Below are 25,059 nucleotides of genomic sequence, written 5' to 3'. Positions count from 1 at the left end.
GCGCGGCCGCCGCCGGGGTGGTTTTGGGGTCGGGCGCCGAGCCCTGCCCGTTTTTTATTCCGAATTGGAGGTGGGACGCAGGAGCCGGGGAGGAAAAGCGGGCTGCGCTCCTCTTCCTCGCGGCCGGGAGGGTCCCCGGGCACGGGGGGGGGGGGGGTTTCTCCTCACAGATCCGCCCCCAGCCTCTCGATCTCATCCAGGAAAAAATCCAAATCGGCCTTGGTGACGGCGGGGTTGGTGACGATCTGGCGGAAGAAGTTGACCTTGGCGCCATGGGGTTGGTAACTCACCATCATGGATCCTTTCTTCATCATCCTCTCCTTGATGGCGGGAGCCACCTGCGCCGTGGGGCTGCGGTTAGCGGGGGCGGCGGGCGGATTTTGGGGGGGAATTGGGGTTTTGGGGGGGGGGGGGGGCTCACCTTCCCCAACCTGGCCGAGTAATCGGGGGAGCCCTCCCTGCCCCGCAGGCTGGGGGGCACGAACCAGAAGCAGAGGTTGATGAACTCCGGCTGCGGGAGGAAGAGGAGGAGGAGGAGGAGGAAAGGCCACTGCCGAGCCCCCAGCCCCATTTTTGCCCCCCCCGCCCCAGGGATTTAAACCCCGGGGCAGGCGGTTCCGCTCAGCGATGCCGTCGGGTGTCATTAAGGGGAGGGGGACATAAAAAAATGGCGTTCCCCCGCCGCCCCGTGCCGCGGTTCGGCGCGCGGCAGAGCCCCGGCGACGAGCCGTACCTCCAGCACCAGCTGGAAGCCGTCCCTCCTCTTCACCTCCTCGGCCATGTACCTGGGGAGGAAGAAGAGGGTGAAGGCTCGGGAATCGGAGGGCCGCTCCGCGTCCCCGTCCCATCCCGGCGCTCACCGGGTGAAAGCGAAGGCGCGCTCGACGCGACGCGCCAAACCCTCGGTGCCGACGGCTTTCCAAAGGAGCCAAAGTTTGAGGCAATCCACCCGGCGACCGCACTGCAGGGTTTTGTCCCCCGTGTCGTAGGTGACGTCGTAAAATTTATCGGGTTGGAAAAGGTACGTGGCGCCGGCGCCGTGGCAGCGCTGGAGGAGACCCTGGGGGAGAACAGCGGTCACCCCGAAACCGGGGCGGGGACGGTGGCGGCACGGAAAGGGGCGGCGGGACCTACGGAGGCGTCGCGGAGGAGGAACGCTGAGCACTGCAAACCCACCGTCAGCATCTTGTGGGGGTTCCAGGCCACCGAGTCGGCCCTGCGGGAGAGGGGGGATTTTGGGGGGCACGGCGAGCCCCCCCCAGCCGGGAAAGGGGGGTCCCCGAGTCCTTAAGCGGGGAGTTTGGGGCCCGTTTTGGGGGGCTCGGTGCCGGGGAGGGTCACTTGCCTCTCGATGCCGGCCAGGAGGTGCCGGTGTTTGCCGGAGAGCAGGGCGCTGCCGCCCCAGGCCGCCTGGCGGGGGGGAGAGGGGGATCAGGAAAGGCGGGGGGACGGGGGCCAGCCCGGGGGTGCCAAGGGGACGGCTGTGTCCCCCCCGTCACCCACATCCACGTGGAACCAGAGGCCGTGGCGCCGGCAGACGTCGGCGATGCTGCCCAGCGGGTCGAAGGCACCCAGGACGGTGGTGCCGCAGGTGGCGGAGACAAAGAAAGGTTTGGCACCCTGGGAGGGGACACCGGGATGAGATAAGGGACATCGGGATGGGGCAGGGACATGGGGATGGGGCAGGGACATCGGGATGGGGTACGGGATATCAGGATGGGGCAGGGGATATTGGGATGGGATAAGGGACATCGGGATGGGGAAAGGGACATCAGGATGGGGTAAGGGAAATTGGGATGGGGCAGGGACATCAGGATGGGATAAGGGACATCGGGATGGGGTAAGGGACATCAGGATGGGGAAAGGGACATCAGGATGGGGTAGGGGATATTGGGATGGGGTAAGGGACATTGGGATGGGGCAGGGACATCAGGATGGGATAAGGGACATCGGGATGGGGTAAGGGGACATCAGGATGGGATGGGGACATCAGGATGGGGAAAGGGACATCAAGATGGGGAAAAGGACATCGGGATGGGGTAAGGGACATCAGGATGGGGTAAGGGACATGGGGATGGGGTAAGGGGACATCAGGATGGGATGGGGACATCAGGATGGGGAAAGGGACATCAAGATGGGGAAAAGGACATCGGGATGGGGTAAGGGACATCAGGATGGGGTAAGGGGACATCAGGATGGGATAAGGGACATCGGGATGGGGTAAGGGACATCGGGATGGGGTAAGGGACATCAGGATGGGGTAAGGGACATGGGGATGGGGTAAGGGACAGCGGGATGGGGTAAGGGACATAGGAATGGGGTAAGGGGACATCAGGATGGGATAAGGGACATCAGGATGGGGTAAGGGACAGCGGGATGGGGTAAGGGACATAGGAATGGGGTAAGGGACATCGGGATGGGGTAAGGGACATCAGGATGGGATAAGGGACATCGGGATGGGGTAAGGGACATAGGAATGGGGTAAGGGACATCAGGATGGGGTAAGGGACATCGGGATGGGGTAAGGGGACATCGGGATTGGATAAGGGACATCGGGATGGGGTAAGGGACATCGGGATGGGGTAAGGGACATAGGAGTGGGGTAAGGGACATCGGGATGGGGTAAGGGGACATCAGGATGGGATAAGGGACATCAGGATGGGGTAAGGGACATGGGGATGGGGCAGGGGAGCCCTTCGCAGATGGCTCTGCCCCAGCACCCCGACCCCGGCACCCGACGGGTGCTCCCCACCCCGCCTCACCTCGGCTTTGGCCCTCTGGATCTCCTTCTCCAGCTCCTCGGGGATCATCTTCCCCCTGTGGGGCAGGGAGCGAAACGAAATGGCGGCGGGGACGGGGTGGGGATGCGCAGCCGGCGCAGCCGGGCTGGTGTCAGCCCCGGCACACGCACCTCTCGTCGGTGCCGACCACGCGGACGTTGTCGGTGCCGATGCCCAGGAACGCGGCTCCTTTCAGGATGGAGTAGTGGCTCTGAAGATGGGGGACAGATTTTTGGGGTGCGGGGGGCTGATCCCAAACCCCGTCCCCTTCCCGTTGTCCCCCCCCGCTCTGGGGCCGGCAGACCCCGCTCCGCACCTCCTGGGAGGTGAAGAGGGCCAGGCGCGGCAGAGCCCAGTTGCCTTCCCGCTGGCTCTCTGGGAAGCGCTGGAACCGGGCCACGTTCATGGCGTACATATTGGAGATGGAGCCTCCTGCCAGGGGACGGGGACAGGTCACAGCCGGGGACGGTGACGAGCCACCGGCGGGGTCACGGGTGGGGACAGGGATGGGGACAAGCCACCAGTGGGGCCAGGAGCTATTCAGGTACCCGGGCAGAAGATGCCGTCGCCGTTGCTCCAGCCCACCAGCTCCCGCAGCTTGGCCAGCACCACCTCCTCCATCAGCACGAAGACTGGGGCGATCTCGTAGGTGTATCTACGGGGGGGATGGGGGGGGGGGTGTCCGGCCGGCTGCCACCGCTCCCCAAAACCTCAGCACCCCAAAAGCAGCCCCGCTTAGGGCCAACCCCCCATTTTCGGGCACGTACTGGCTGGTGTTGAGGGCCTCGGTGATCCAGCGTCCGGCCAGCGCGTGGTGGTCCAGGCCGGAGAAGAGCTGGTTGAAGAAGCGAGGGTGACCTGGGGGGGTGAGACGGGGACAGCGTGAGGAGCAGGGGGACAGGGGCCACCCCCGCTGTCCCCTCCTCCGGGAACCCCCTCACCACGGGGAGTCGGGCCCTGGGGACGCTGCCACGAGGGGGCAACCGTCACCTGTGGGAGTCGGTCACCGCCAGACCTGTGTGTGTGACGGGGACACCAGTGGGGCCCTGCTGGACCCGTGTGTGTGACAGGGACACCAGTGGGGCTGATCTGGACCCGTGTGTGTGAGGGGGTCACCAGTGGGGCCCTGCTGGACCCGTGTGTGTGACGAGGACACCAGTGGGGCCCTGCTGGACCTGTGTGTGTGACAGGGACACCAGTGGGGCTGTGCTGAACCTGTGTGTGTGACGGGGACACCAGTGGGGCCCTGCTGGACCTGTGACCCCAGGTCAGTGGCTGGCTGGGGTGGGGAGGCAGGCTTGCACCCGGACACTGCCTGCCAAACTGAGACCAGTTGGGACCAGCTGGGGCCAAACTGGGACCAGCTGGGGCTGAACTATGACAAGCTGGGACTGAACTTGGAGCCAGGGCCAAACAGGGACCAGCTGGGGCTCAACTGGGACCAGCCATGGCCAAACTGGGAGCAGCCAGGGCCAAACCGGGACCAGCTGGGGCTAAAGTGGGAGCAGCCGTGGCCAAACAGGGACCAGCTGGGGCCAAACTGGGTGCAGCAGGGCCGAACTGGGACCAGGTGGTGCCAAACCAGGGCTGAACTGGTACCAGCTGGGCTGAACCAGGACCAGCCGCAGCTAAACTGGGCGCAGCGGGGCCGCACTGGGCACAGCGGAGCCAAACTGGGACCAGGTGGTTCTGAACCAGGGCTGAATTGGGATCAGCCGTGGCTGAACTGGGCACAGCAGAGCCAAACTGGGTACAGCGGGGCCGAACTGGGCGCAGCAGAGTTGAACCGAGACCAGCTGGGACCGAACTGGGACCAGGTTGGCTGAACTGGGTGCAGCGGAGCCGAACTGGGTGCAGTAGAGCCGAACTGGGACCAGGTGGTGCTGAACCAGGGCCAGGTGGTACCGAATCAGGGCTCAACTGGGACCAGCCATGGCCGAACTGGGCGTGGCGGGGCCAAACTGGGCGCAGTGAAGCCAAGCTGGGACCAGGTGGTGACGCACCAGGGCCAAACCGGTACAAGCTGGGCTGAACTGGGACCAGCTGCAGCCAAACTGGGCGCAGGGGGGCCAAACTGGGACCAGGTGGTGACGCACCAGGGCTGAACTGGGACCAGCCACGGCCGAACTGGGCACAGTGGAGCCGAACTGGGACCAGGTGGTGCTGAATCAGGGCCAAACCGGTACCAGCTGGGCTGAACTGGAACCAGCCGCAGCCAAACTGGGCACAGTGGTTCTGAACCAGGACCAGCCACGGCCGAACTGGGCACAGTGGAGCCGAACTGGGACCAGGTGGTGCTGAATCAGGGCCAAACCGGTACCAGCTGGGCTGGACTGGAACCAGCTGCAGCCAAACTGGGACCAGGTGGTACTGAACTGGGACCAGGTGGTGCCCAACCAGGGCCAGGTGGTGCAAAACCAGGGCTGAATCGGGACCAGCCGCGGCCGAACTGGGTGCGGCGGGGTCAAACTGGGCCCAGCCAGTGCCAAACTGGATGCGGCAGGGCCGAACTGGGACCAGGTGGTGCTGAACCAGGGCCAAACCGGTACCAGCTGGGCTGAACTGGAACCAGCTGCAGCCAAACTGGGCGCAGTGGGGCCAAACTGGGACCAGGTGGTGCCAAACCAGGGCTGAACTGGGACCAGCCGCGGCCAAACTGGGCGCGGCGGGGTCAAACTGGGCCCAGCCAGTGCCAAACTGGACACGGCAGGGACGAACTGGGACCAGGTGGTGCTGAACTGGGACCAGGTGGTGCCCAACCAGGGACAGGTGGTGCCAAACCAGGGCTGAACCGGGACCAGCCGCAGCCAAACTGGGCACAGTGGAGCCCAACTGGGACCAGGTGGTGCTGAACCAGGGCCAAACCGATACCAGCTGGGCTGAACTGGGACCAGCCGTAGCCAAACTGGGCGCAGTGGGGCCAAACTGGGACCAGGTGGTGCTGAACTGGGACCAGGTGGTGCCAAACCAGGGCCAGGTGATGCTGAACCAGGGCTGAATCAGGACCAGCCGCGGCTGAACTGGGTGCAGTGGGGCCAAACTGGGACCAGGTGGTGCCAAACCAGGGCTGAACCGGGACCAGCCGCAGCCAAACTGGGCACAGTGGTGCTGAACTGGGACCAGGTGATGCCAAACCAGGGCCAGGTGGTGCCAAACCAGGGCTGAACCGGGACCAGCCATGGCCGAACTGGGTGCGGTGGGGTCAAACTGGGCCCAGCCGGTGCTGAACTGGGCGCGGCGAGGCCGAACTGGGCGCGGCGCGCGGCACTCACCGGTTTTGACGCTGTAGCGGATGACGTCGCGGCAGCGCCCCAGCAGCCGCTCCGCCGGCTCCCCGCCGCTCCGCAGCTCCAGGTCCAGCAGCTCCCGCAGCTCCCGCGGCTCCTTCCAGTCACAGACCTGCGGGAAACGGGGACGCAGGATCGGGCCCCGGCCCAGTAGGGACCCCCACCACCTTGTGGGGGGCTGCGGGTGTCACCCACCTTTTCGGTCACATCCGTCCCTTTCCGTACGCCTTCATCCAGCAGGATTTGGAAGGCTTCCTGTAGGAATTCTTCCCCTGCTGCTCTATCCAAGCCGGGATGCTCCAACTGGTCGCTCTCTGCCATCGTGCCGATCCCGGCGCGTTCGGCCACGGTGGGACAGCCGCGGGATGGCCGTCACCTCCCCGTGACAGAGGGGACGGCGGGAGGGATCCCCCCCTCCGATCTTCCCAGATCGGCAGAACGTTCCGGTTGGGAAGCGTGCTGGGATACGGTGCTCCCGGTTTGCTCTCACCTCCTCCCGGCAGGGATTTTTCCTCTCGGCTCCGTCGTCTCAAAGGGACAAGGGACAAAGTCCGGGGTGGCAAAGAGCGGCTCCTAAGGCGGGGGGGTGGGGTGTTCCCAAAGTTGTGCCCCCACCCCGGTGTAGGGGGCTCGGAGCCAGGGCCGGTGTCCCCCCGGAGCTGCCAGGGCCGGGCCCTGTCCCCGGCAGCAGTGACGGGGGGGGGGGAAATGGGGGGACCCTTTTTGGCCCCCCCTGGCCACAGGCTGAAGAGATGGGCAGGGGCAGGAGCCCCCTGCAGGGGCAATAACGGAGGGGGGGGACACAGGGGTGACAGAGAGGGGGGACAGGGGTGTCACAGTGGGATGGGGGGGGCCCAGGGGGTCGGAGAGGGGTAAAAACTGCCCCCAGAGGCAATTGGGGGGGGCAATAATGGGGCAGGGGTGACACGGGGGGGGCAGGGGTGTCACAGCAGGATGGGGGGACCCAGGGGGTCATAGAGGGGTGGGGGGTTAAAACTGCCCCCAGGGGCAATTGGAGGGGGTAGCGCCCACCCTGGGGGGCAATAACAGGGTGGGGGGGGCAGGGGTGACACAGAGCGGGGGACAGGGGTAGCACAGCAGGATGGGGGGGTCCCAGGGGGTCGTAGAAGGGTGGGGGGCTTAAAACTGCCCCCAGGGGCAATTGGAGGGGGTAGCGCCCACCCTGGGGGGCAATAATGGGGCGGGGGGGCACAGGGGTGTCACAGAGCGATGGGGGGCCCCAGGGGCCCGTGGGGGGTGAAAACTGCCCCCAGGGGCAACTGGGGGGGCAGGGCCCAGCTGGAGGGGGAATAACGGGGGGGGGCAATGAGGTGGGCAGGGACGGGGCAGGGGGGCAGGGGTGTCGGGGGGGACGACAGCAGTGTCACAGTGGGTTTGGGCCCCCCCAGGGGGTCGGGGGGGGGGGTTAAAACTGCCCTCAGGGGGCAACTGGGGGGGGGCAGGGCCCACCCCGGCGGGCAATAATGGGGCGGGGGGGGCAATGAGGAGGGGCAGGGCCCACCGCGGGGCGATAACATACAGGCAGCTCCCCCGGGGAACCAGGGCGGGCAGTGACAGGCTCGGGCTCGGGCTCAGGCCTAGGCTCAGGCTCAGGCTCCGGCTCAGGCTCAGGCCTAGGCTCAGGCTTAGGCCCGCCGCTGGACCAGGCCTCACTGCCCGCCCCCCGTTGCCCTGGCAACCGCCCGGCTCTAAGATGGCGCCGCAGAGGTCGGCATCGTGAAGCGGCCCTGCGCATGCGCGTTCCCCCCACTTCCTGCCGCTCCCCCTGCTGCCGCCGGAAGTGCCGTCCGGGGGAGGCGGGTGTTTCCGGTTCCGGGTCGGCGGCGGCGGCCGAGGAAGGGGGGGGGCGCTGGGGCCGCGGCTGTTTGTAAACTTGTCGGGGCGGCGCGGAGCGGAGCGCGGAGGGGCCGCGGCAGGTACGGACCCGCCCCTTCCCGCCGGCACCGAGCGCCAAAGGGCGGCGGCGGGGGCGGGGAACGGAACGGCCCGGCCCGGCACAGCGGGGGCCGCGCGCCTCAGCGGGCCCGGCCGCCGCCGCCGCCGCCTCAGCCCCGCCCCCACCGGGCGGTACCGGGATGGGGGGGAGGGGGAACCGAGGGGTGGGGGTGGGGCGGGGACAGCGGGAGGGGCGGCCCCTCCGCCCGGCGGGGTCACCCCGGTGCCCCCCCCGCGGTGACCCCCCGCGGACCCCCTGTGACCCCCGCTGTCACCCCCCCGCGGTGCCGCCCCCTCCCCCGGACCCCCGTGTCGCCACCCCACGGTCACCCCCACCCCACGGTCACCCCCGTGTCCCCCCGCCGCGGGACCCCCTTACCCACAGCATCACCGCCCCCGGACCCCCCAGGATCATCCCCTCCCCCCAGCGTGTCACCCTGCTCCCCCCAGGGTCACCCCCACCTCCCCCCCGTGTCACCGCACCCCGGGACCCCTCGACGCCCCCCCAGGGTCACACCCTCCCTCCTGGTCGCCCCCCCCGTGTCCCCCTGCCCTGGGATCCCCCTTACCCACAGCGTCACCCCCCCGGGACCCCCCCCAGGATCATTCCCCCCCCAACATGTCACCCTGCTCCCCCCAGGGTCACCCCCACCCCCCAGGGTCATGTCACCCCACCCTGAGACCCCCCGAGACACCACCACCCCCTTTGTCCCCTGCACCCCCCAGTGCCACCATCCCCACCCAAACCAGGCCACCCCCCCACCCTGTCACCCCCCCTTGCCTAATGTCACCCCCTCCCCATTCCCCCCCCAGTGCCACCATCCCCCCCCAAACCAGGCCACACCCCCCACCCTGTCACCCCCCTTGCCTAATGCCACCCGCTTTGCCCCCTGACCCCCCCAGTGCCACCGTCCCCACCCCCCTTGCCTAATGTCACCCCCTTTTGCCTCCCCCCAGTGCCACCATCCCCACCCAAACCAGCCCCCCCCCCCGCCACCCCCTAAAGCCACCTCCTGTCCCCCCGGCACCCAAATTCTCCCCACGGGGCGCCCGCCTGCGCCGCAACGCTGACGGGGACCCCCCCAGATCGGGGCTGGGGTCCCCCCCATCACGGCGGGGGGGGGGGCTCCCCCCCCCGTCCCCATAACCGTCCACTCCCTCCCCGCAGGCGAAGACCCACAGCAGCAGCAGCGGCAGCAGCAGCAGCAGCGTCGTCCCCGCGGGGAAGCGGCTCCCGCCCCGGGATGTCCCCTCTCTAAGAAGCCTTACGGGCAGCTGCCCGTCCTGCCTAACCCTGCCTAACCCTGCCAGCCCCCCCCCGGGGTTGAGGAGGAAGCGCCTCACCGAACTCCCCCGCGGCGCCGGGGCAAAGATGTCGGCAAAGTGGAGGGTACTGGACGAGCCCGGCAAAAAAAAAAAAAAAAATGATTAACTGAACCCACCTTTCTAACCGTTAAAAAAATTCTTTTCCTGGGCGAGAATTAAGGCTAAAGAATTGTTACAATCCGTTTGTCGAGGACAGACAGACAGACACAAGATGGCTCAGGTAATGAGCCCCAATTTTCCCACCCGTACCCCAAGATCCGAAGCCGAGAAGGGGAGGGGGAGAGCGCTCGGCCCGGCAGCTCCCTCCCCGCCGGGGCGGTGGGTGCCGGCGCGGGCCCCCCCCTTCCGTCACCCCATCACCCTCCCTGTCCCGGGTCCTGTCCGGAGCCGGCAGAATTTTCCCGCCCGTCGTTCCAGGGATCATCCGAACTCTTCCCGTTAGCCATTAAGGTCCTCGGCGGGATCTTCACGAAAAGGGAATTTGGAGGGGGGGGGTCTCGTGCCTCCCCCCCGTCCCGTTTTACCGCTCGGTCGAAGGCGGCCGGTCTCCGTTCCCCTCGCAAGGGTTTGGTTTTTTTGGTTTTGATTTTGTTTATTTATTTTTGGTTTTAAATTTTGGGGGTTCGTTTGAAGGGCCGGCGGGGGTGGGGTTTTTTTTTTGAGGGGGGAGGGGGTTCGTTAGCGCGGCCGGCGCCTGCAGCTCGGCCGCCTCTCCCCCCCTCTCCCGGCAGGCGAGTCTCCTGGCCTGCGAGGGCCTCTCCGGCGTCTGCCTGGTGCCGACGGTGGCCAGCAAGAAGATGATGCCGAAACAGAGCTCGAAACAAGGCGAGAGCAGGGAGAGGGGGAGCAGCCCCGACGTGCTGGTACGGCCGCTCCCCGCCGGGGCGAGGGTCGGGGGCACGGCGCGGCTTCGCCTTCCTCCCTCCCCCTTTCACCTGGCCTTTTCCTCCTTTGATTTGGCCTTTTCCTCCTTTGATTTGGCCTTTTCCTCCTTTGATTTGGCCTTTTCCTCCTTTGATTTGGCCTTTTCCTCCTTCGATTTGGCCTTTTCCTCCTTCGATTTGGCCTTTTCCTCCTTTAGTTCAATTTCTTCCTGCTTTAGATCAATTTTCCTCTCCTTTAGTTCATTTTCCTCACCCTTTAGTTTGATTTTTCCCTCCTTTAGTTTGATTTTTCCCCCTTTAGTTCAATTTTTCTCTCTTTTAATTGGATTTCCTCCTCCTTTAGTTCGGTTTTTCCCTCCTTTAGTTCGGTTTTTCCCTCCTTTAGTTCGGTTTTTCACCCTTTAGTTCAATTTTCACCCTTTAGTTCCATTTTCCCTTCCTTTATTTCCATTTTTCCGTCCTTTAGTTCAATTTCCTCCTCCTTTAGTTCAATTTTTCCCCCTTTAATTTGATTTTTCCCTCCTTCAATCCCCTTCCCCCTCCCTTAATCCCCTTTTCCCCTCCTTTAATCTGGTTTTTCCCTCTTCTGGTTTGATTTTCTCCTCTAATTCAATTTCCCCTTCTTCAATTCGACTTTTCCCCCTCCTTTAACGCCGTTTCCCCCTCCTTTAACGCCGTTTCCCCCTCCTTTAACGCCGTTTCCCCCTCCTTTAACGCCATTTCCCCCTCCTTTAACGCCGTTTCCCCCTCCTTTAATCTGATTTTTTGGAGGCTCTCCGTCAGGACGCCGAGAAATCCCGCAGCCGCAAAGAGGAGGAAACGGCCGAGGCCTCGCAGCCGAAAAAATCCATTAAAAAGGCAGGTCCCGGCACCCCGGTTTCACGGCGAGGGGGGGCCGCGGCGGCGGCACGGGGGGGGTCCCGGGGCAGGAACGGGCGCGACTGACCCAGCCCTCCCTCCCCGTGCCAGCGCCGCAAGCGGGTGGCCGGCGCCGAGGGACCCAGCCGCTCCTCCCGGAGAGGATCCCGCCTCGGCAGCCAGGTTTGCCGCCGTGGAGGAGGAGGAGGAGGAGGAGGAAGATTTCCCAAACTCCGGCAGGCGCAGGACGGCCGGGGGGGGTTTTGGGGGGCGGATTTTGCCCCTTCCCCGCGCTGACGGGGAGGGGGGGTCTCTGCTCCGCAGGTGGTGGTGATCAAACAGAACGGCTCTTTCCAGCTGGGTATCCCCAAAAATTTCATCTGCGAGCACTGCTTCGGCGCCTTCCGCAGCAGCTACCACCTCAAGAGACACATCCTCATCCACACCGGTACCTCCCCTCCTCGTTAGCACCCCCCTAACGAGCGCCGGGGGCCGCTTTAATTAACACCCCCCCCCCCCTTCTTTATTCCCGGCCAGGCGAGAAGCCCTTCGAGTGCGACGTCTGCGACATGCGCTTCATCCAGAAATATCACCTGGAACGTCACAAGCGCGTTCACAGCGGGGAGAAACCCTACCAGTGCGAGCGTTGCATGCAGGTATCGATCCGGAGAGCCGGAATCCAACCGGGATCCGCTCCCTAGGGATCCGGAGAGGGCTCCGGGCTAGGGGGGATCCCCCCCCAGGGCTCATAGCCCCCCCCCCAACTTTCCCACAGAGCTTCTCCAGGACAGACCGGCTCCTGAGACACAAACGAATGTGCCAAGGTTGCCAAACCAAGACCCCCGACTCGCAGCTGCTGCTCTAGGAGCCGAGCTGAACCCCGGCACCGACCGGGAACGCCGACGGCAGCTCCGGGGGGGTGGTTGTTTTTCCTTCCTCCTCTTCCTCTTCCTCCTCCTCCTCCGTTTCTCTTGGATTTTCACCCCCCGGTTCCAGCTCCCCGCCGCGGGGACGGGGAAAAACCAGTCGCTCGCCCAGACTTCCAGCCGACGGCACTGTACATAACTCAGAAAACGATCTGGAAAAACCTTCTCCCGACCGGCAGAAACCGCAGGCAGCTGCCCATAAACCTGCCTCTTATTTCCTTCCCCTTCCTCCTTCCAATTTTATTCCCAAATCCTGCCCTCCCCCTCTCAGGAAAGGCTTGGAAGCCCAAGCCGGCCTAACGCAGAGCAAAACCGCGACGCCTCCAGCCCCGACCGCTTCCTTTCGGCCGCCGGACGGGCTCGCGCAGGCGCTCGGCTCTCAGGTAGGAGGGTCTGGCAGGGAGGAACCGTTTCTAACCCCGTTTTTTTTGGTTGTTTTTCTTCGTTTTTGGTTTTTGTTTTTGTTTTTTTTTTTTAAGAAAAGGAAAAGCGGGCGTTGGCGGGGCCGTCGGCTGCGGCGGAGGGGGCCGTGGCGGCAGCGAGCTCTGCGACGCTTCCCTTTTTTGAGTTTTTTTGCAGGGTTTTGGGGTTGGTGGTTTGTTTTTTTTTTTTTTTTCTCGCTTTTCTCCTTTCTGTGCGCGTTTTTGGGGGGCCGTTACCTTCGCTCGCCCCCGCGCCCGCCTGAGGGGCACCCTGGGGGGGGGGGGGGAGACAGACAGACCCTCCCCCCCAAAATGGGGCTGTTTGCCGCAAAACCCCGATTCTGAGGGGAAAACCCCCGGCGCTTTGGGGGGGGCCAGGGAGGGGCCCCCCAGCTGCCAGCCCCAGGGGGCCCCCCCCAAGCCGCGTTTTGGGGGTGCTGGGGAAGAACCAGGCTCTTTGGGGACAGCCTTGGGGACACCGGCGGTGCCCGGCGGCCCCCCCAAAGCGCAGACTGCGGGGGGGGGGGGACACACGACGACGACAAAGGGGCCAAATTCGGGTTCCCTGTTCCTCTTTTTGGCGCTGCCGGGAACCGGGGTCGGCACTGGCCGCGGCCGGGGGTGCCGACACCGGCAGGGGGGGCGGGTGGTGCCGTCTCTGTTGATGCCACGTCGGGACCGCCCCCCCCCCACCCCGTAACTCCGTCCCGTCGGCCTTTCGCAGGGATTTGGGGGGGCCAGGATGGGGTTTTGGGGGGGCTCCGGGGAAGGGGGGGGGACCGTGGGAAAGCCGGGGGGGGTGAGCGAAATCCGGAGTGAAATCCGGAGCGAAACCAGGAGCGAAACCTCGCCGTCTGCACCCACGAGGGCAGAAGCGCGGTGGCCGCAGCCAGCCCCCCCGCCCCCACGGCCCCCCCAAAACCCGAGGAGGGGGCACAGGGGCCCCCCCCTCCCCCCCAGTTTCATTTTTTTGGGGTGTTTTTATGTTTTTGTTGCTCTTTTGGGGGGGTTTAATACACTTCTTTTGCTAGGGGGGAAGGAAGGGGGGGCGGGGGGGTCAGGGGGCGGCCCCAGGGTGGGGGTCAGGGTGCGGCCCCCCCCACCCCACGCTGGCCCTGCGTTACTTTTAAGCCGTAGTTTTTTCTAAGCCGTCCCCCCCCGTGTCCCCCCCGCCCGCAGCGTCGGTCCCCGTGTCCCCGTCCCCCCCTCGTCGCCTTTAGGGTTTATTTAAATAAAAATTCGTCGGGTTTTTTCTTTTTTCTAACCCCAGACTCCGCTTTTTGGGGTGGGGGGGGGGGCCGGACCCCCCCCCCAGCACCCACTTACCCTGGGGACCCCCCAGCGCAGGGAGGTGACGGTTGGGGACGCGGTGGCTCCTTTTATTGGAGGTCCTCCAGCGCAGCGAGGGGGGGGTACAGAGAAGGGGGGGGGGGGGTTGGGGACTGGGGGGGTCCCCGGGCACGCGACGGGGTCGGTGCCACCCAGGGTGACGTCGGGGCGTCCCCGTTGTCCCCTCACTCCTGTTGGTAGCTGGGGTTGACGGTGGTGGTGGTGGCACTCCTGAAGAGGGGGTTGTTCTGTGGGGAGGGGGGACAGCGAGGGGGGTCACAGCCCTGACCCCAACGGGGGGGGGGGGGTGTGTGACCCCCGGTTTGGGGACGGGGCGGGGGACGTGGGGACGGTCACCTCGGTCCAGCGGGCGCCTTGGCGTTCCCGTTGGAAGCGCCGATATTCCCGCCGGTCGTAGATCTCCAGGGCGAGGCGGTACAGCCCCAGCGCCAGCAGCCCCAGGGCCACCACGCCGGCCACCAGCCCGGCCACCAGCCCCGCCGTGTCCCGAGCCCCGCCTGCGGGAGACAGGGGCTGGGGGGGGGGGCGCGGGGGGGCGAGGACACCCCCCCCCCCCAGCCATGGGGTCCCATGGGGGTGAGGACCCCCCCCCTCCAGCCATGGGGTCCCATGGGGGTGAGGACCCCCCCACCCAGCCATGAGTGCAAGGACCCCCCCAGCCATGGGGTCCCATGGCGGTGAGGACCCTCCCCCCCCCCCCCAGCCATGGGGTCCCATGGGGGTGAGGACCCCCCTCCAGCCATGGGGTCCCATGGGGGTGAGGACCCCCCCCCCTCCAGCCATGGGGTCCCATGGGGGGAAGGACCCCACCCACCCAAATATGGGGGTCTGGGGGGGCAAGGACCCCCTCCCCCAGCCATGGGGTCCCATGGGGGTGAGGACCCCCCCCCCCCCAGCCATGGGGTCCCATGGGGGTGAGGACCCCCCCACCCAGCCATGAGTGCAAGGACCCCCCCAGCCATGGGGTCCCATGGGGGCAAGGACCCCACCCACCCAAATATGGGGGTCTGTGGGTGCAAGGACACCCCCCCCAGCCATGGGGGTCCCATGGGGGCAAAGACCTCCCCCCCCCCCCCCGGTATAGGGGCATGGGGGAGTCCCTTGGGGTGCAGGGACACCCCCACCCCAGAATTGGGGCCCCTTGGGGTGCAGGGGATCCCCTCATCCATGGGGCCCCTTGGGGTGCAGGGGGGGTCCCTTGGGGCACGGGGGGGCCCCTTGGGGTGCAGGGCTCCCCCCCATCCATGGGGTCCCTTAGGGAGCAGGGGGGGTCCCTTGGGGCATGGGGGTCCCGTAGGGCGCAGGGCCCCCAGGCACAGGGTCCCTGGGGACGCGGCCTCCCGGGGGGCCCCTCACTCACCCTCCTCGGCCCAGACGGTCAGCGTCACCTCCCGCTCCTCGGCCTCCTCCTCCTCCTCCTCCTCCTCGCCGCCCCCCTCGATGAGGAAGAGGAGGACGCGGCCGTCCTCGGTGGTCTCCCGGCACCAGGAGCGGGGGTCGCGGGGGGCCGCGGGCAGCACCCGGGCGGTGACGTGGGCGCAGGCGCTGCTGCAGTTCCCCCGCAGCGGCCCCCGCCCGAAGGCCCTGCAGTCGGCGCAGTCCCTGCAGACCCCCGCCCGTCAGGGCGCCGGCCTCGGCCCCCCAGGCTGCCCCCTCCCCGCCCGCGTCCCCCGGGTCCCCATCCTGGTCCCCACACCCCCCCATCCCCTCCATGTCCCATGTCCCCAGTCCCAGTCCCTGTCCCCCTACCCCCAGTCCCCCCCATCCCATCCCATCCCGTCCCATCCCATTGCCCCCAGCCACCCCATCCCCTCCATGCCCATGTCCCACGTCCCCATCCCAGTCCCGGTCCCTGTTCCCCTACCCCCAGTTCCCCCATCCCATCCCATTGCCCCCAGTCCCTCCCTCCCATTCCATCCCATCCCATTGCCCCCAGCCACCCCATCCCCTCCATGCCCATGTCCCACATCCCCATCCCAGTCTTGGTCCCTGTCCCCCTACCCCCAGTCCCCCCATCCCATCCCGTCCCGTCCCATCCCGTCCCATCCCATCCCATTGCCCCCAGCCACCCCGTCCCCTCCATGCCCATGTCCCCATCCCAGTCCCGGTCCCTGTCTCCATACCCCTAGTCCCCCATCCCATCCCATCCCATCCCATCCCATCCCATCCCATCCCATCCCATCCCATCGCCCCAGTCCCCCCATCCCATCGCCCCCAGTGCCCCCACCCCATCCCATCGCCCCCAGTCCCTCATCCCATCCCATCCCATCCCATCCCATCCCATCCCATCCCATCCCATCCCATCCCATTGCCCCCAGTCCCCCCAGCCCCTCCCTGCCCGTGTCCCACATCCCCATCCCGGTCCCTGTCCCCATGCCCCCAGTCCCCCCAGTCCCCCCAGCCCGTCCCCTCGGCGGGCTCACCGCAGGCGCTGGCAGGGGGTGCGGCAGGAGGGGCAGCGGGCGCAGAGGGGGCCCAGGTAGCCGGGCTGGCAGAGGCAGCTCCCGCAGACGCAGCGCCCGTGGCCGCTGCACTCCCGGCCGCCCCGCAGGCAGCCCCCGCGCCCCAGGCGGCACCCGCAGCCGCTGCCGCCGAAGCCCTCGCGGCACCGGCACGTCCCGCACACGCACTCGCCCCGCTGCGGGCCTGGGCACCGCGCTGGCGTCACGCGGCCCCGCCAGGCCGCCGCCGGCCCCGACACCCCCTCGCCGTGGGACCCGCGGGACGGGGAGGGGGCCCGTGGGGCCAGGGCCCCGTGGGACAGGGGATGGGATCCGTGGGACGGGGACATGGGATGGGATGGGGACAGGGCCCCGTGGGACAGGGGATGGGATCCGTGGGACGGGGGATGGGGACAGGGGCATGGGATGGGGACAGGACCCTGTGGGACAGGGGTGCACAATGGGGACGGGACCCATGGGGACAGGGACCCGATGGGGATGGGACCCCCCCATGGGACACACGATGGGGACAGGACCTGTGGGGACAGGGGCGAGTGACAGGGACAGGACCCCCATGGGACACTCAACAGGGACAGGACCCCACAGGGGGTTCAAATGCAACGGGACCCCCCCACGGGGACAGGGACACGCAACGGGGAGGGGACCCGCGGGGACAAGGGCTCACAGTGGGAACTGGGATCCCCCCCCCGAGGGGTAGGACCCCCATGGGGACAGTGGCAGGGGACAGGGACGGGACCCCCGTGGGGACGGGACCTCCATGGGGATGGGACACCTCCCCCCCTCCCCCCCCAGGGATGGGACCTCCATGGGGACGGGACCCCCGTGGGGACGGGACCCCCCTAGGGATGGGACCTCCTCCATGGGGACGGGACCTCCATGGGGACGGGACCCCCGTGGGGACGGGAACGCCAAGGACGGGCACGGGCATGGCCCCCATATCCCCGCGTCCCCCCCGCGTCCCCCCGCGTCCCCCACCTCCGCAGGGCAGCCCGTCGTGGCGCTCGCAGGCGCTGCTGTCGCACTGGCAGAGGGTCCCGCTCAGCCCGGGGGGGCACTCGCAGGCGCCGCAGACGCACTGGCCCCTGCCGCTGCAGGGGGGCCCCGTGCTGTTGGGGGGCCAGCAGCCCCCCGCCGCCGCCGCCGCCGCCGCCGCCTCGCACTCGCAGCGCCGGCCCCGCCGGCCCCCCGGGCACCTGGGGGGGGGCAGCAGTGGTCAGCGCCAGGGACCTCCACCCACCCCATGGCACCCCCACCCACCCACCCCATGGACCTCCACCCTGCCCCAGGGACCCCCCCCCATCCTGCTCCATTGGACCCCCACCCACCCCCCCACCCACCCCATGGACCTCCACCCTGCCCCGTGGGACCCCCACCCACCCCGTGGACACCCCCCCTCCCCCCGTGGCCCCCCGACCTGCCCCATGGGCCCCCCCCCCTGCCCCACGGACCCCCCCCATCCTGCTCCATTGGACCCCCACCCCCCCCATGGACCCCCACCTCCCCACCCCCCCATGGACCCCTCACCCTGCCCCGTGGGCCCCCAACCCACCCCGTGGGACCCCCACCCTGCCCCAGGGACCCCCCCCCCCATCCTGCTCCATTGGACCCCCACCCACCCCACGGACCCCCACCCTGCCCCATAGGACCCCCCACCCGCCCCATGGAACAAGTGACCCACCCCAAGGACCCCCCCACCCTGACCCCCAGACCCCCCCTTTGCCTCCGTCCTGCCCCTTGGACCCCCCCCGCCCCCCAGTACCTGCAGACCCCGCAGTGGAGGGTCCCGCCGTGGCAGAGGGGGGCCTGGGGCTGGCGGTGGGTGCAGGAGCACCCGCAGAGGGTGCCCAGCTCCAGGCTCAGCTCCTCGGTGAAGCCCAGCACCCGCAGACCCACCCGCTGCGGGGACCCCAGGCAGGCGGCCGCCCGCGCCCGCACCGTGAAGGTCACCTGCGGGGGGGGCACCCGTGGGGGCACCCACGGCACGGGGACACCCACGAGGACACCCATGGCACAGGGACACGCGTGGGGACACCCGTGGGGACACCCATGGCATGGGGACATCCAAGGCATGGGGACATCCATGGCATGGGGGGGACACCCGGGGGGATGCCCACGGCACGGGGACACCCATGAGGACACCCACGACATGGGGACACCCAAGGCACGGGGACACCCATGGGGGCACCCATGGCATGGGGACACCCACAAGGACACCCACAGCATGGGGACACCCATGGCATGGGGGGACATCCGTGGGGACACCCACGGCACAGGGACATCCATGGGGACACCCATGGCACGGGGGGGGGACAGCCAAGGCATGGGGACACCCATGGGGACACCCATGGCACGGGGACACCCACAGCACGGGGACATCCATGGCACAAGGGGACACAGAGGGACAGGCAGACGGGTGGGACGGACGGACGGACACGCAGGGACGCAGGACAAGGGGACACGGAGGGGCGCAGGATCAGTCCCTGGGGCTGGGGGGAGCCAGGTGGCTCTGCCCCCCCGCCGTGGCTTCCCCGTGTCCCAGCCCTGTCACCCCCGGGGGGTCCCCCCACCCCCTGTCCCACGGGGCCGCGTCCCCCGCAATGCCCCCCACCTGTGCCCATGCCCCCCCGAGTCCCCCCATGTCCCTTATGTCCCCCCATGTGCCCCCCATGTCCCTTACATCCCCCCGTGTTCCCCCCATGTCCCCTTATGTCCCCCCAATGTCCCCCATTCCTGTGCCCATGTCCCTCCCATGCCCCTTATATCCCCCCACGTCCCCCACGTCCCCCCATGCCTGTGCCCCTGTCCCCCCGTGTCCCCGCATGCCCCTTATGTCCCTCCAATGTCCCCTTATGTCCCCCCACGTCCCCCCATGCCTGTGCCCATGTCCCCGTGTCCCCCCACGTCCCCCCATGTCCCCCCACATCCCCCTATGCCTGTGCCCACGTCCCCCCGTGTCCTCCCGTATCCCCCCATGCCCCTTATGTCCCCCCAATGTCCCCCCACATCCCCCCATGCCTGTGCCCGTCCCCCCACGTCCCCCCATGCCCCTTATGTCCCCCCACGTCCCCCCATGCCTGTGCCCGTCCCCCCGTGTCCCCGCATGCCCCTTATGTCCCTCCAATGTCCCCTTATGTCCACCCACGTCCCCCCATGTCTCCCCCACGTCCCCCCACGCCTGTGCCCATGTCTCCCCACATCCCCCCACATCCCCCCGTGTCCCCCTGTGTCCCCCCACGTCCCCCCGTGTCCCCCCACCTCCTGGTTGACGCGGACGCCGGTGCAGAGGCCGCCGTGGGGCCGGGGGGGGCCGGGGGGCCCCCCGCAATGGGACTCGTAGCTGAGGCTGATGCCGGGGGGCAGCGGCGAATGCTGCAGCTCCACCGTGGAGGAGAGGCTCTGGGGGGGGAGCGGGGGGCACCCACGGGTGTCAGCACCCACCGGCCTCCCCCGGGGGCACCCCGCGCCCTGCGCCCCCCTCCTCACGTTGTAGGCGTCGGCGATCAGCTGCACCACGTTGCTGGAGTCCTCCCGCAGCTCCCCCACCACCGACTTGGGGATCAGGCGGCTCAGCTCCTGCACGGGGACGGGGTCAGGGGGGGGCCGGGACCCCCCACCCCACCCAGGGACCCCCCACCCACCCCACCCAGGGACCCCCCTCGCCCACCCGCTCACCTGGTAGAGGGGCACGGTGGGCCCCGTCACGGCGAAGATGGGCTGGATGTTGGCGGCCGAAAGCACTTGGGCCAAGTGTCCCACCGAGGGGTAGTCCTGCGGGGGGGGGGCATGGGTGCTGGGGTGCCCACCCACCCAAACCCCCCCCCCAAAACACCCCAACCCCCCCCCCAAACCCCCCCAACCCCCCCCACCGTCCGGGGACTTACATAGAGGTGGCTTTTGGCGTAGACGCCGCTGGCGTCGAGGTGGCAGCGGGTGTCGCTGGGGGCGACGATGCCCCCCAGTTTGCCGTCCCCCGCCGTGTGGAAGGTGTCGTCCGAGGCAAAGACCAGCAGGCGGGTGACGGGGCGCCAGCCGATGCGCTCCTGGGGGGGCGGCGGGCGTCGCGACGGGGCCCGCGCGCGTCTGTGCGCGCCCGCACGGGCTTTTCCATGCGGGCATGCTTGCACTCACACTTGCAGGCAGTCGTGCTTACCCGCACGCTTGCACGGGTTTTTGCATGCGGGCATGCTTGCACTCACACTTGCGTGCAGTCGTGCTTAACTGCATGCTTGCACGGGCTTTTGCACACAGGCATGCGTGCACATGCTCTTGCAGGCACGCACACTTGCACACACCCATGCACGCAGGCTTGCTTGCAGACAGGCACGTTTGCAGGCAGGCACGCTTGCACATGCTCTCGCAAGCACTCATGCTTGCATGCACGCTTGCAGGCACTTTTGCACGCACGCACGCTGGCATGTGCTCTTGCACAGGCTTTTGCAGGCAGACACGTTTGCACACACGCTTGCACACGCTCTTGCTTGCATGCACTCTTGCATGCACCCAGGCATGCAGGCTCTTTTGCAGGCAGGCACATTTGCAGGCACGCTTGCAGGCAGGCACGCTTGCAGACAGTTGCATGCACTCTTGCAGGTAGAAATGCTTTCATGTGCTCTTGCAGATGCTCTTGCAGGCAGGCACGTTTGCAGGCATGCTCGCAGACATGCTTGCACTTGCATGCACTCTCACGTGCAGGAATGCTTGCACGTGCACTTGTGCTCTTGCATGCAGCTGCGCTTGTAGGCAGGCATACTCACAGACATGCTCGCTCATGCACTTACATGCACTCTCGTGTGCAGGAATGCTTGCATGAGCCCTTGCAGATGCTCTTGCAGGCAGGCACGTTTGCAGCCACGCTTGTGGACATGCTTGCGCTTGCATGCACCCTTGCATGCAGGAATGCTTGCACGTGCACTTGTGCCCTTGCACACAGCCACGCTTGCAGCCACGCTTGCAGGCAGGCATACTCACAGACATGCTCACTCATGCACTTGCATGCACTCTCGCGTGCAGGAATGCTTGCACGTGCACTTGTGCTCATGCATGCAGCCACGCTTGCAGGCAGGCATACTCACAGACATGCTCACTCATACACTTGCATGCACTCTCGTGTGCAGGAATGCTTGCACGTGCACTTGTGCTCATGCACGCAGCCACGCTTGCAGCCACGCTTGCAGGCAGGCACGCTCACAGACACGCTCGCTCACGCACTTGCACGCAGGACCGCCTGCGGGTGCCCACGCAGACGCTCTCGCGCCCAGGCTCGCTCGCACCTCCGCTTGCAGGCCCAGCCGCGCGCGCGCACGTGCTCGCTCCCGCAGCGCCCGTTTCCCCGCGGGCGCCCTCGCGCCCCCCTCGCCCGCTCACCTGGCAGAGGGCCACCTGCATGATGGCGTCGAAGCCGCCCTCCGGCGTGTCCAGGTTGCCGGAGATGCGCTGGCGGCTGACGCGCTCGGCGAACTCGCCGGCGTCGGCGGTGAGGGAGAGGACGTGGCGGAAGGCGGCGGGGGGATCGCAGGGTTCCTGCCGCTCCAGGCAGGGGTTGCGCAGCCGGGAGGGCAACGTGCTGACGTAGGGCAGCACCGTTTTGTCCACGAAGGAACCGAAACCTGGGGGGTAGGGGGGGGGAACCACAAAGTTTTGGGGTGGGGGGAAGCCCCCGAGCCCCTACCCCCCCCGGGGGGGACCCCCACCGATGCGGACGGAGGAGGTGACGTTGCGCAGGGCGGCCAGGAGGTCGCTGCCCAGCTTGCGGACGTTCTCCAGGTCGTCCTTCATGGAGTAGGAGAGGTCCATCAGGTAGTAGAGGTCCACGGGGTGGCCCTGCACCCGCCGGAACCGCACCTGGAAGCTGCGCTCCTCCCCTGGGGGGGTCGGGGGGGGTCAGGGGGGTCGGGGGGCCCCCGGCTCCCCCTGCGTCCCACCGCCCCCCCGGCCCCGGCCACCTCCGGCCGGCCCCCAGCGTCGGGCTGCTCCGTCTCCCCAGCCCTCCTCCAGCCCTCCATCTCCCCGTCCCGCCATCGCTCCATCGCCCCCTTCCTCCCCCCATCCAGCCCCCCATGCCCCCATCCTCCATCTCCCTCTCCATCCCTCCCTCCACCTTCTCCACCCCTCTCATCCATCCCCCAGCACCCTCTCCCTCTCTCCTTCCATCCCTCCCGCTTCTCCATCCCTCCACCACCCTCACCATCCCTCCCTCCATCTCCCACTCCATCCATCTCCCCCTCCCCTTCATCCCCCATCTTGCCCTCCATCCCTCCTTCCCTCTCCCCATCCTTCCCTCCCTCTTCTCCCTCCCTCCGTCTCCTCCCTCCCTCTTCTCCCTCTTGCCATCTCTCCCTCTGTCTCTCCCTCCATCTCCCCGCCATCCCTCCCTCCCTCTTCCCCGCTTCATCTCCCCCATCCCTCTTCTCCCTCCCTCCATCTCCCCGCCATCCCTCCCTCCCTCCCTCTTCCCTGTCCATCTCCCCCATCCCTCCCTCCCTCTTCCCCCCCCTCCATCTCCCCATCCCTCCCTCCCTCTCCCCGCCATCCCTCCCTCCCTCTCCCCCAGCCCCTCACCGGGCCGCAGCAGCAGCTGGACGCTCTGGGGCCGCAGCTGGGTGGGCGCCCCCCGGCCCCCCCCGGGGCCCAGCTCCTCATCCTCCAGCACCCGCACGCTGCCGCGGGGCTCCACCACGGCGCCCGGGGGGCACCCAGCGCGCTCCAGGGCCTCCCGCGGGCCGCAGCGGGTGGCCTCCGCCTGCCCCCCCCGCGTGAACTCCTGCGGAGACGGGGGTCAGCAGCAGCACCCCACGGCCCCAGCACCCATCTCCCTGCACCCCACATCTCCCTGCACCCAGCACCCATCTCTCTGCACCCCATATTCCCTGCACCCAGCACCCATCTCCCTGCAGCCCACGTCCCTCCTGCACCCAGCACCCCACATCCCCAGCACCCATCTCCCTGCACCCCATATTCCCTGCACCCAACACCCATCTCCCTGCACCCCATATTCCCTGTACCCTGTGTCCCTCCTGCACCCAGCACCCATCTCCCTGCACCCCATATTCCCTGCACCCCACATCCCCAGCACCCCAGGGCCGTGGGAGCCGGGCGGGTGCTGGGTGCTGGGTGGGGCCCCCCCCCGCCTGTTTGTCACCGAGGTTTTGCTGCTTCCTGGTGACAAACCGCAGGGCCGGGGGGGACACGCAAGGGCTGGGGGCGGGGGGCCAGCACCCACGGGGGGCCCAGGGACAGCGGGGACCCCCGCGGCACACGGGGACCTCGGTGACAAGGGGGACCCCAGGGAAAATGGGGACCCCTGGGACAACGGGGACCCCCCAGGGGACACTTGGGGGCCCAGGGACAAACGGGACCCCCCCAGCACAGTGGGGACCCCCAGGGACCCCCCCGGCACCCCATGGCACAGAGGGGACCTCAGGCCTCGCTGGGGCCCCCCCGGGACACCGTGCCCCCCTCCCACACAGCCGCCACCCCCCGGGGGACACCGGGGACCCCCCCATGCTGCACCAGCCCTCGGGGACCCCCCGGGGACCTGGAGACTGCGTGGGATGTGGGGACCCCCCGGGACACGGGGGCCCCCATGGGACACGTGGACCCCGAGGGACACTGGGGACCCCACGACATACAGGGACCCCTGGGGACACTGGGGACCCCCCAGGGCACAGGGACCCCCACGGGACATGGGGACCCCCATGGGAAAAGGGGACCGCGTGGGACCCCCACGGGACACAGGGACCCCATGGGACATGGAGACACCCCCCCATGGGACACTGGGGACCCCCACGGAACACGGGGAACCCTGGGGACCCCCCCCACGGGACACTGCGGACCCTACAGGACGTGGGGATCCCCCCACAGCACACAGGGACCCCTAGGGACCCCCCAGCACACAGAGACCCCCAGCACGGGGACCCCCAGGGACACTGGGGACTCCCATGGGACACGGGGACCCCCAGGGAGCCCCCAGGACACGGAGACCCCCCCTCCCACGGGACACGGGAACCCCACAGCACCCCAGTCACCCCCCCACCCCGTGCCCCCCCCTCCTCCCAATTCACACCGCGACCCCCAGGGACGCGGGGGGTCCCCGAAGCCGGACCGGGGGGGTCGGGGGGGTCCCCACACTCACCGGGTCCTCGCACCAGGCGCATCGCGGGTGGGAGCGCACACACGCCTCGCAGGACGCCTGGGGCTCGCAGGACCCTGGGGACACCCGGGGGGGGGGGGGGGTCCGGGGGGGTAGGGACCCCCCCCATGGGTGCCCCTCTCCATGGGTGCCCCCCCATGGGTGTCCCCCCCCTCACCTTCCCCGGCCCCCCCCCGCGCCGCCAGCAGCAGCGGCAGCAGCAGGAGCCCCCGGCCGCCCCATGGCCCCGGCGCTGCTGGGAGGCGGCGGGGGGGGGGGGGGGGGAGGGGGAGGGGCTCCCGGGGGGCGGGGCGGGGGCCACATCCTGCAGGTGCGCCCTGCCTCCCCCCCCGCGGTCCTGGGGGGAGGGGCACCCCGGGGGGAGGGGCACCCAGGGGTGGGGAGGGGCTGGGGGGGCAGAAGGACCCCGGGGGGTGGGGGGGGTCCCCGATCCGGGGGGGGGGGGGGGGGTCCGCGGGGCCGGGGCGCCCCCTGGCGGCGGGGGGGACCTGCAGCCACCCCCGCCCCGGGGAGGGGGGGTCCCCAGCGGCCGGGGGGGTCCCCCGCTGTCCCCATTGCCCCCGGGTGCCCCCCCTTATCCCGCGGGGGGTCCCCCATCATCCTCGGGGGGGGGCTCCTCATCCCCAGGTGCCCCCCACTACTCCAGGGGTGCCCCCCCT

At 68.3% G+C, this 25,059-nt stretch overlaps 3 protein-coding genes across 10 annotated transcripts; 1 reads left to right on the top strand and 2 right to left on the bottom strand.

The window, feature by feature from the left end:
* Positions 1-26: 26 nt before the first annotated feature.
* CSAD (cysteine sulfinic acid decarboxylase) lies at positions 27-7,746 on the bottom strand. 3 transcript variants are annotated; one of them, XM_087771591.1, is made up of 15 exons: positions 7,608-7,746; positions 6,263-6,640; positions 6,053-6,179; positions 3,548-3,638; positions 3,329-3,435; positions 3,097-3,212; positions 2,912-2,991; positions 2,763-2,817; positions 1,504-1,620; positions 1,346-1,410; positions 1,135-1,216; positions 861-1,060; positions 734-785; positions 422-511; positions 27-338 (listed from the first exon to the last, which is right to left on the bottom strand). In XM_087771591.1, the coding sequence occupies exons 2-15, from the start codon at positions 6,386-6,388 to the stop codon at positions 165-167; spliced, it is 1,482 nt and encodes a 493-aa protein (XP_087627717.1). In that variant the 5' UTR covers positions 6,389-6,640; positions 7,608-7,746; the 3' UTR covers positions 27-164. The 3 variants fall into 3 exon arrangements, with proteins under 3 accessions (XP_087627717.1, XP_087627720.1, XP_087627718.1); XM_087771594.1 differs by having other exon boundaries at positions 1,177-1,216; XM_087771592.1 differs by having other exon boundaries at positions 6,263-6,595; positions 7,608-7,703.
* Positions 7,747-7,874: 128 nt separating this feature from the next.
* ZNF740 (zinc finger protein 740) lies at positions 7,875-12,238 on the top strand. 5 transcript variants are annotated; one of them, XM_087771629.1, is made up of 8 exons: positions 7,875-8,004; positions 9,192-9,413; positions 10,081-10,212; positions 11,017-11,091; positions 11,203-11,274; positions 11,416-11,539; positions 11,629-11,747; positions 11,867-12,238. In XM_087771629.1, the coding sequence occupies exons 2-8, from the start codon at positions 9,396-9,398 to the stop codon at positions 11,954-11,956; spliced, it is 630 nt and encodes a 209-aa protein (XP_087627755.1). In that variant the 5' UTR covers positions 7,875-8,004; positions 9,192-9,395; the 3' UTR covers positions 11,957-12,238. The 5 variants fall into 5 exon arrangements, with proteins under 5 accessions (XP_087627755.1, XP_087627753.1, XP_087627754.1 ...); XM_087771627.1 differs by having other exon boundaries at positions 11,005-11,091; XM_087771628.1 differs by having other exon boundaries at positions 9,192-9,569; positions 11,005-11,091.
* Positions 12,239-12,614: 376 nt separating this feature from the next.
* ITGB7 (integrin subunit beta 7) lies at positions 12,615-24,639 on the bottom strand. 2 transcript variants are annotated; one of them, XM_087771567.1, is made up of 15 exons: positions 24,558-24,638; positions 24,383-24,456; positions 22,810-23,011; positions 21,942-22,112; positions 21,616-21,857; positions 20,133-20,291; positions 19,924-20,019; positions 19,735-19,824; positions 19,507-19,647; positions 18,011-18,198; positions 17,227-17,444; positions 16,213-16,435; positions 15,150-15,391; positions 14,126-14,286; positions 12,615-14,016 (listed from the first exon to the last, which is right to left on the bottom strand). In XM_087771567.1, exons 4-15 carry the CDS (start codon positions 22,042-22,044, stop codon positions 13,954-13,956), a joined length of 1,926 nt encoding a protein of 641 aa, XP_087627693.1. In that variant the 5' UTR covers positions 22,045-22,112; positions 22,810-23,011; positions 24,383-24,456; positions 24,558-24,638; the 3' UTR covers positions 12,615-13,953. The 2 variants fall into 2 exon arrangements, with proteins under 2 accessions (XP_087627693.1, XP_087627692.1); XM_087771566.1 differs by lacking the exon at positions 22,810-23,011 and having other exon boundaries at positions 24,558-24,639.
* Positions 24,640-25,059: the final 420 nt, after the last annotated feature.

This window comes from Nipponia nippon, unplaced genomic scaffold (assembly GCF_047370975.1).
Source record: "Nipponia nippon isolate SJK-2023a ecotype South Korea unplaced genomic scaffold, ASM4737097v1 scaffold_35, whole genome shotgun sequence".
NCBI classification, from domain to species: Eukaryota; Metazoa; Chordata; class Aves; order Pelecaniformes; family Threskiornithidae; genus Nipponia; species Nipponia nippon.
This window is presented reverse-complemented; position numbering and strand designations above follow the sequence as displayed.

Coding starts and splice junctions, on each gene's coding strand:
- ZNF740 (XM_087771627.1), top strand. Junction 11,092..11,202: donor CGAAAAAATCCATTAAAAAG/GCAGGTCCCGGC, acceptor TCCCCGTGCCAG/CGCCGCAAGCGGGTGGCCGG. Junction 11,275..11,415: donor GATCCCGCCTCGGCAGCCAG/GTTTGCCGCCGT, acceptor TCTGCTCCGCAG/GTGGTGGTGATCAAACAGAA.
- ITGB7 (XM_087771566.1), bottom strand. CDS start 24,622: ATGGGGCGGCCGGGGGCTCCTGCTGCTGCCGCTGCTGCTGGCGGCGCG. Junction 14,287..15,149: donor GACCGTCTGGGCCGAGGAGG/GTGAGTGAGGGG, acceptor TGTCTCCCGCAG/GCGGGGCTCGGGACACGGCG. Junction 14,017..14,125: donor AAGGCGCCCGCTGGACCGAG/GTGACCGTCCCC, acceptor CCCTCCCCACAG/AACAACCCCCTCTTCAGGAG.
- CSAD (XM_087771591.1), bottom strand. CDS start 6,388: ATGGCAGAGAGCGACCAGTTGGAGCATCCCGGCTTGGATAGAGCAGCA. Junction 6,180..6,262: donor GGACGGATGTGACCGAAAAG/GTGGGTGACACC, acceptor CGTTTCCCGCAG/GTCTGTGACTGGAAGGAGCC. Junction 1,411..1,503: donor GCCTCTGGTTCCACGTGGAT/GTGGGTGACGGG, acceptor CCCCCCCGCCAG/GCGGCCTGGGGCGGCAGCGC.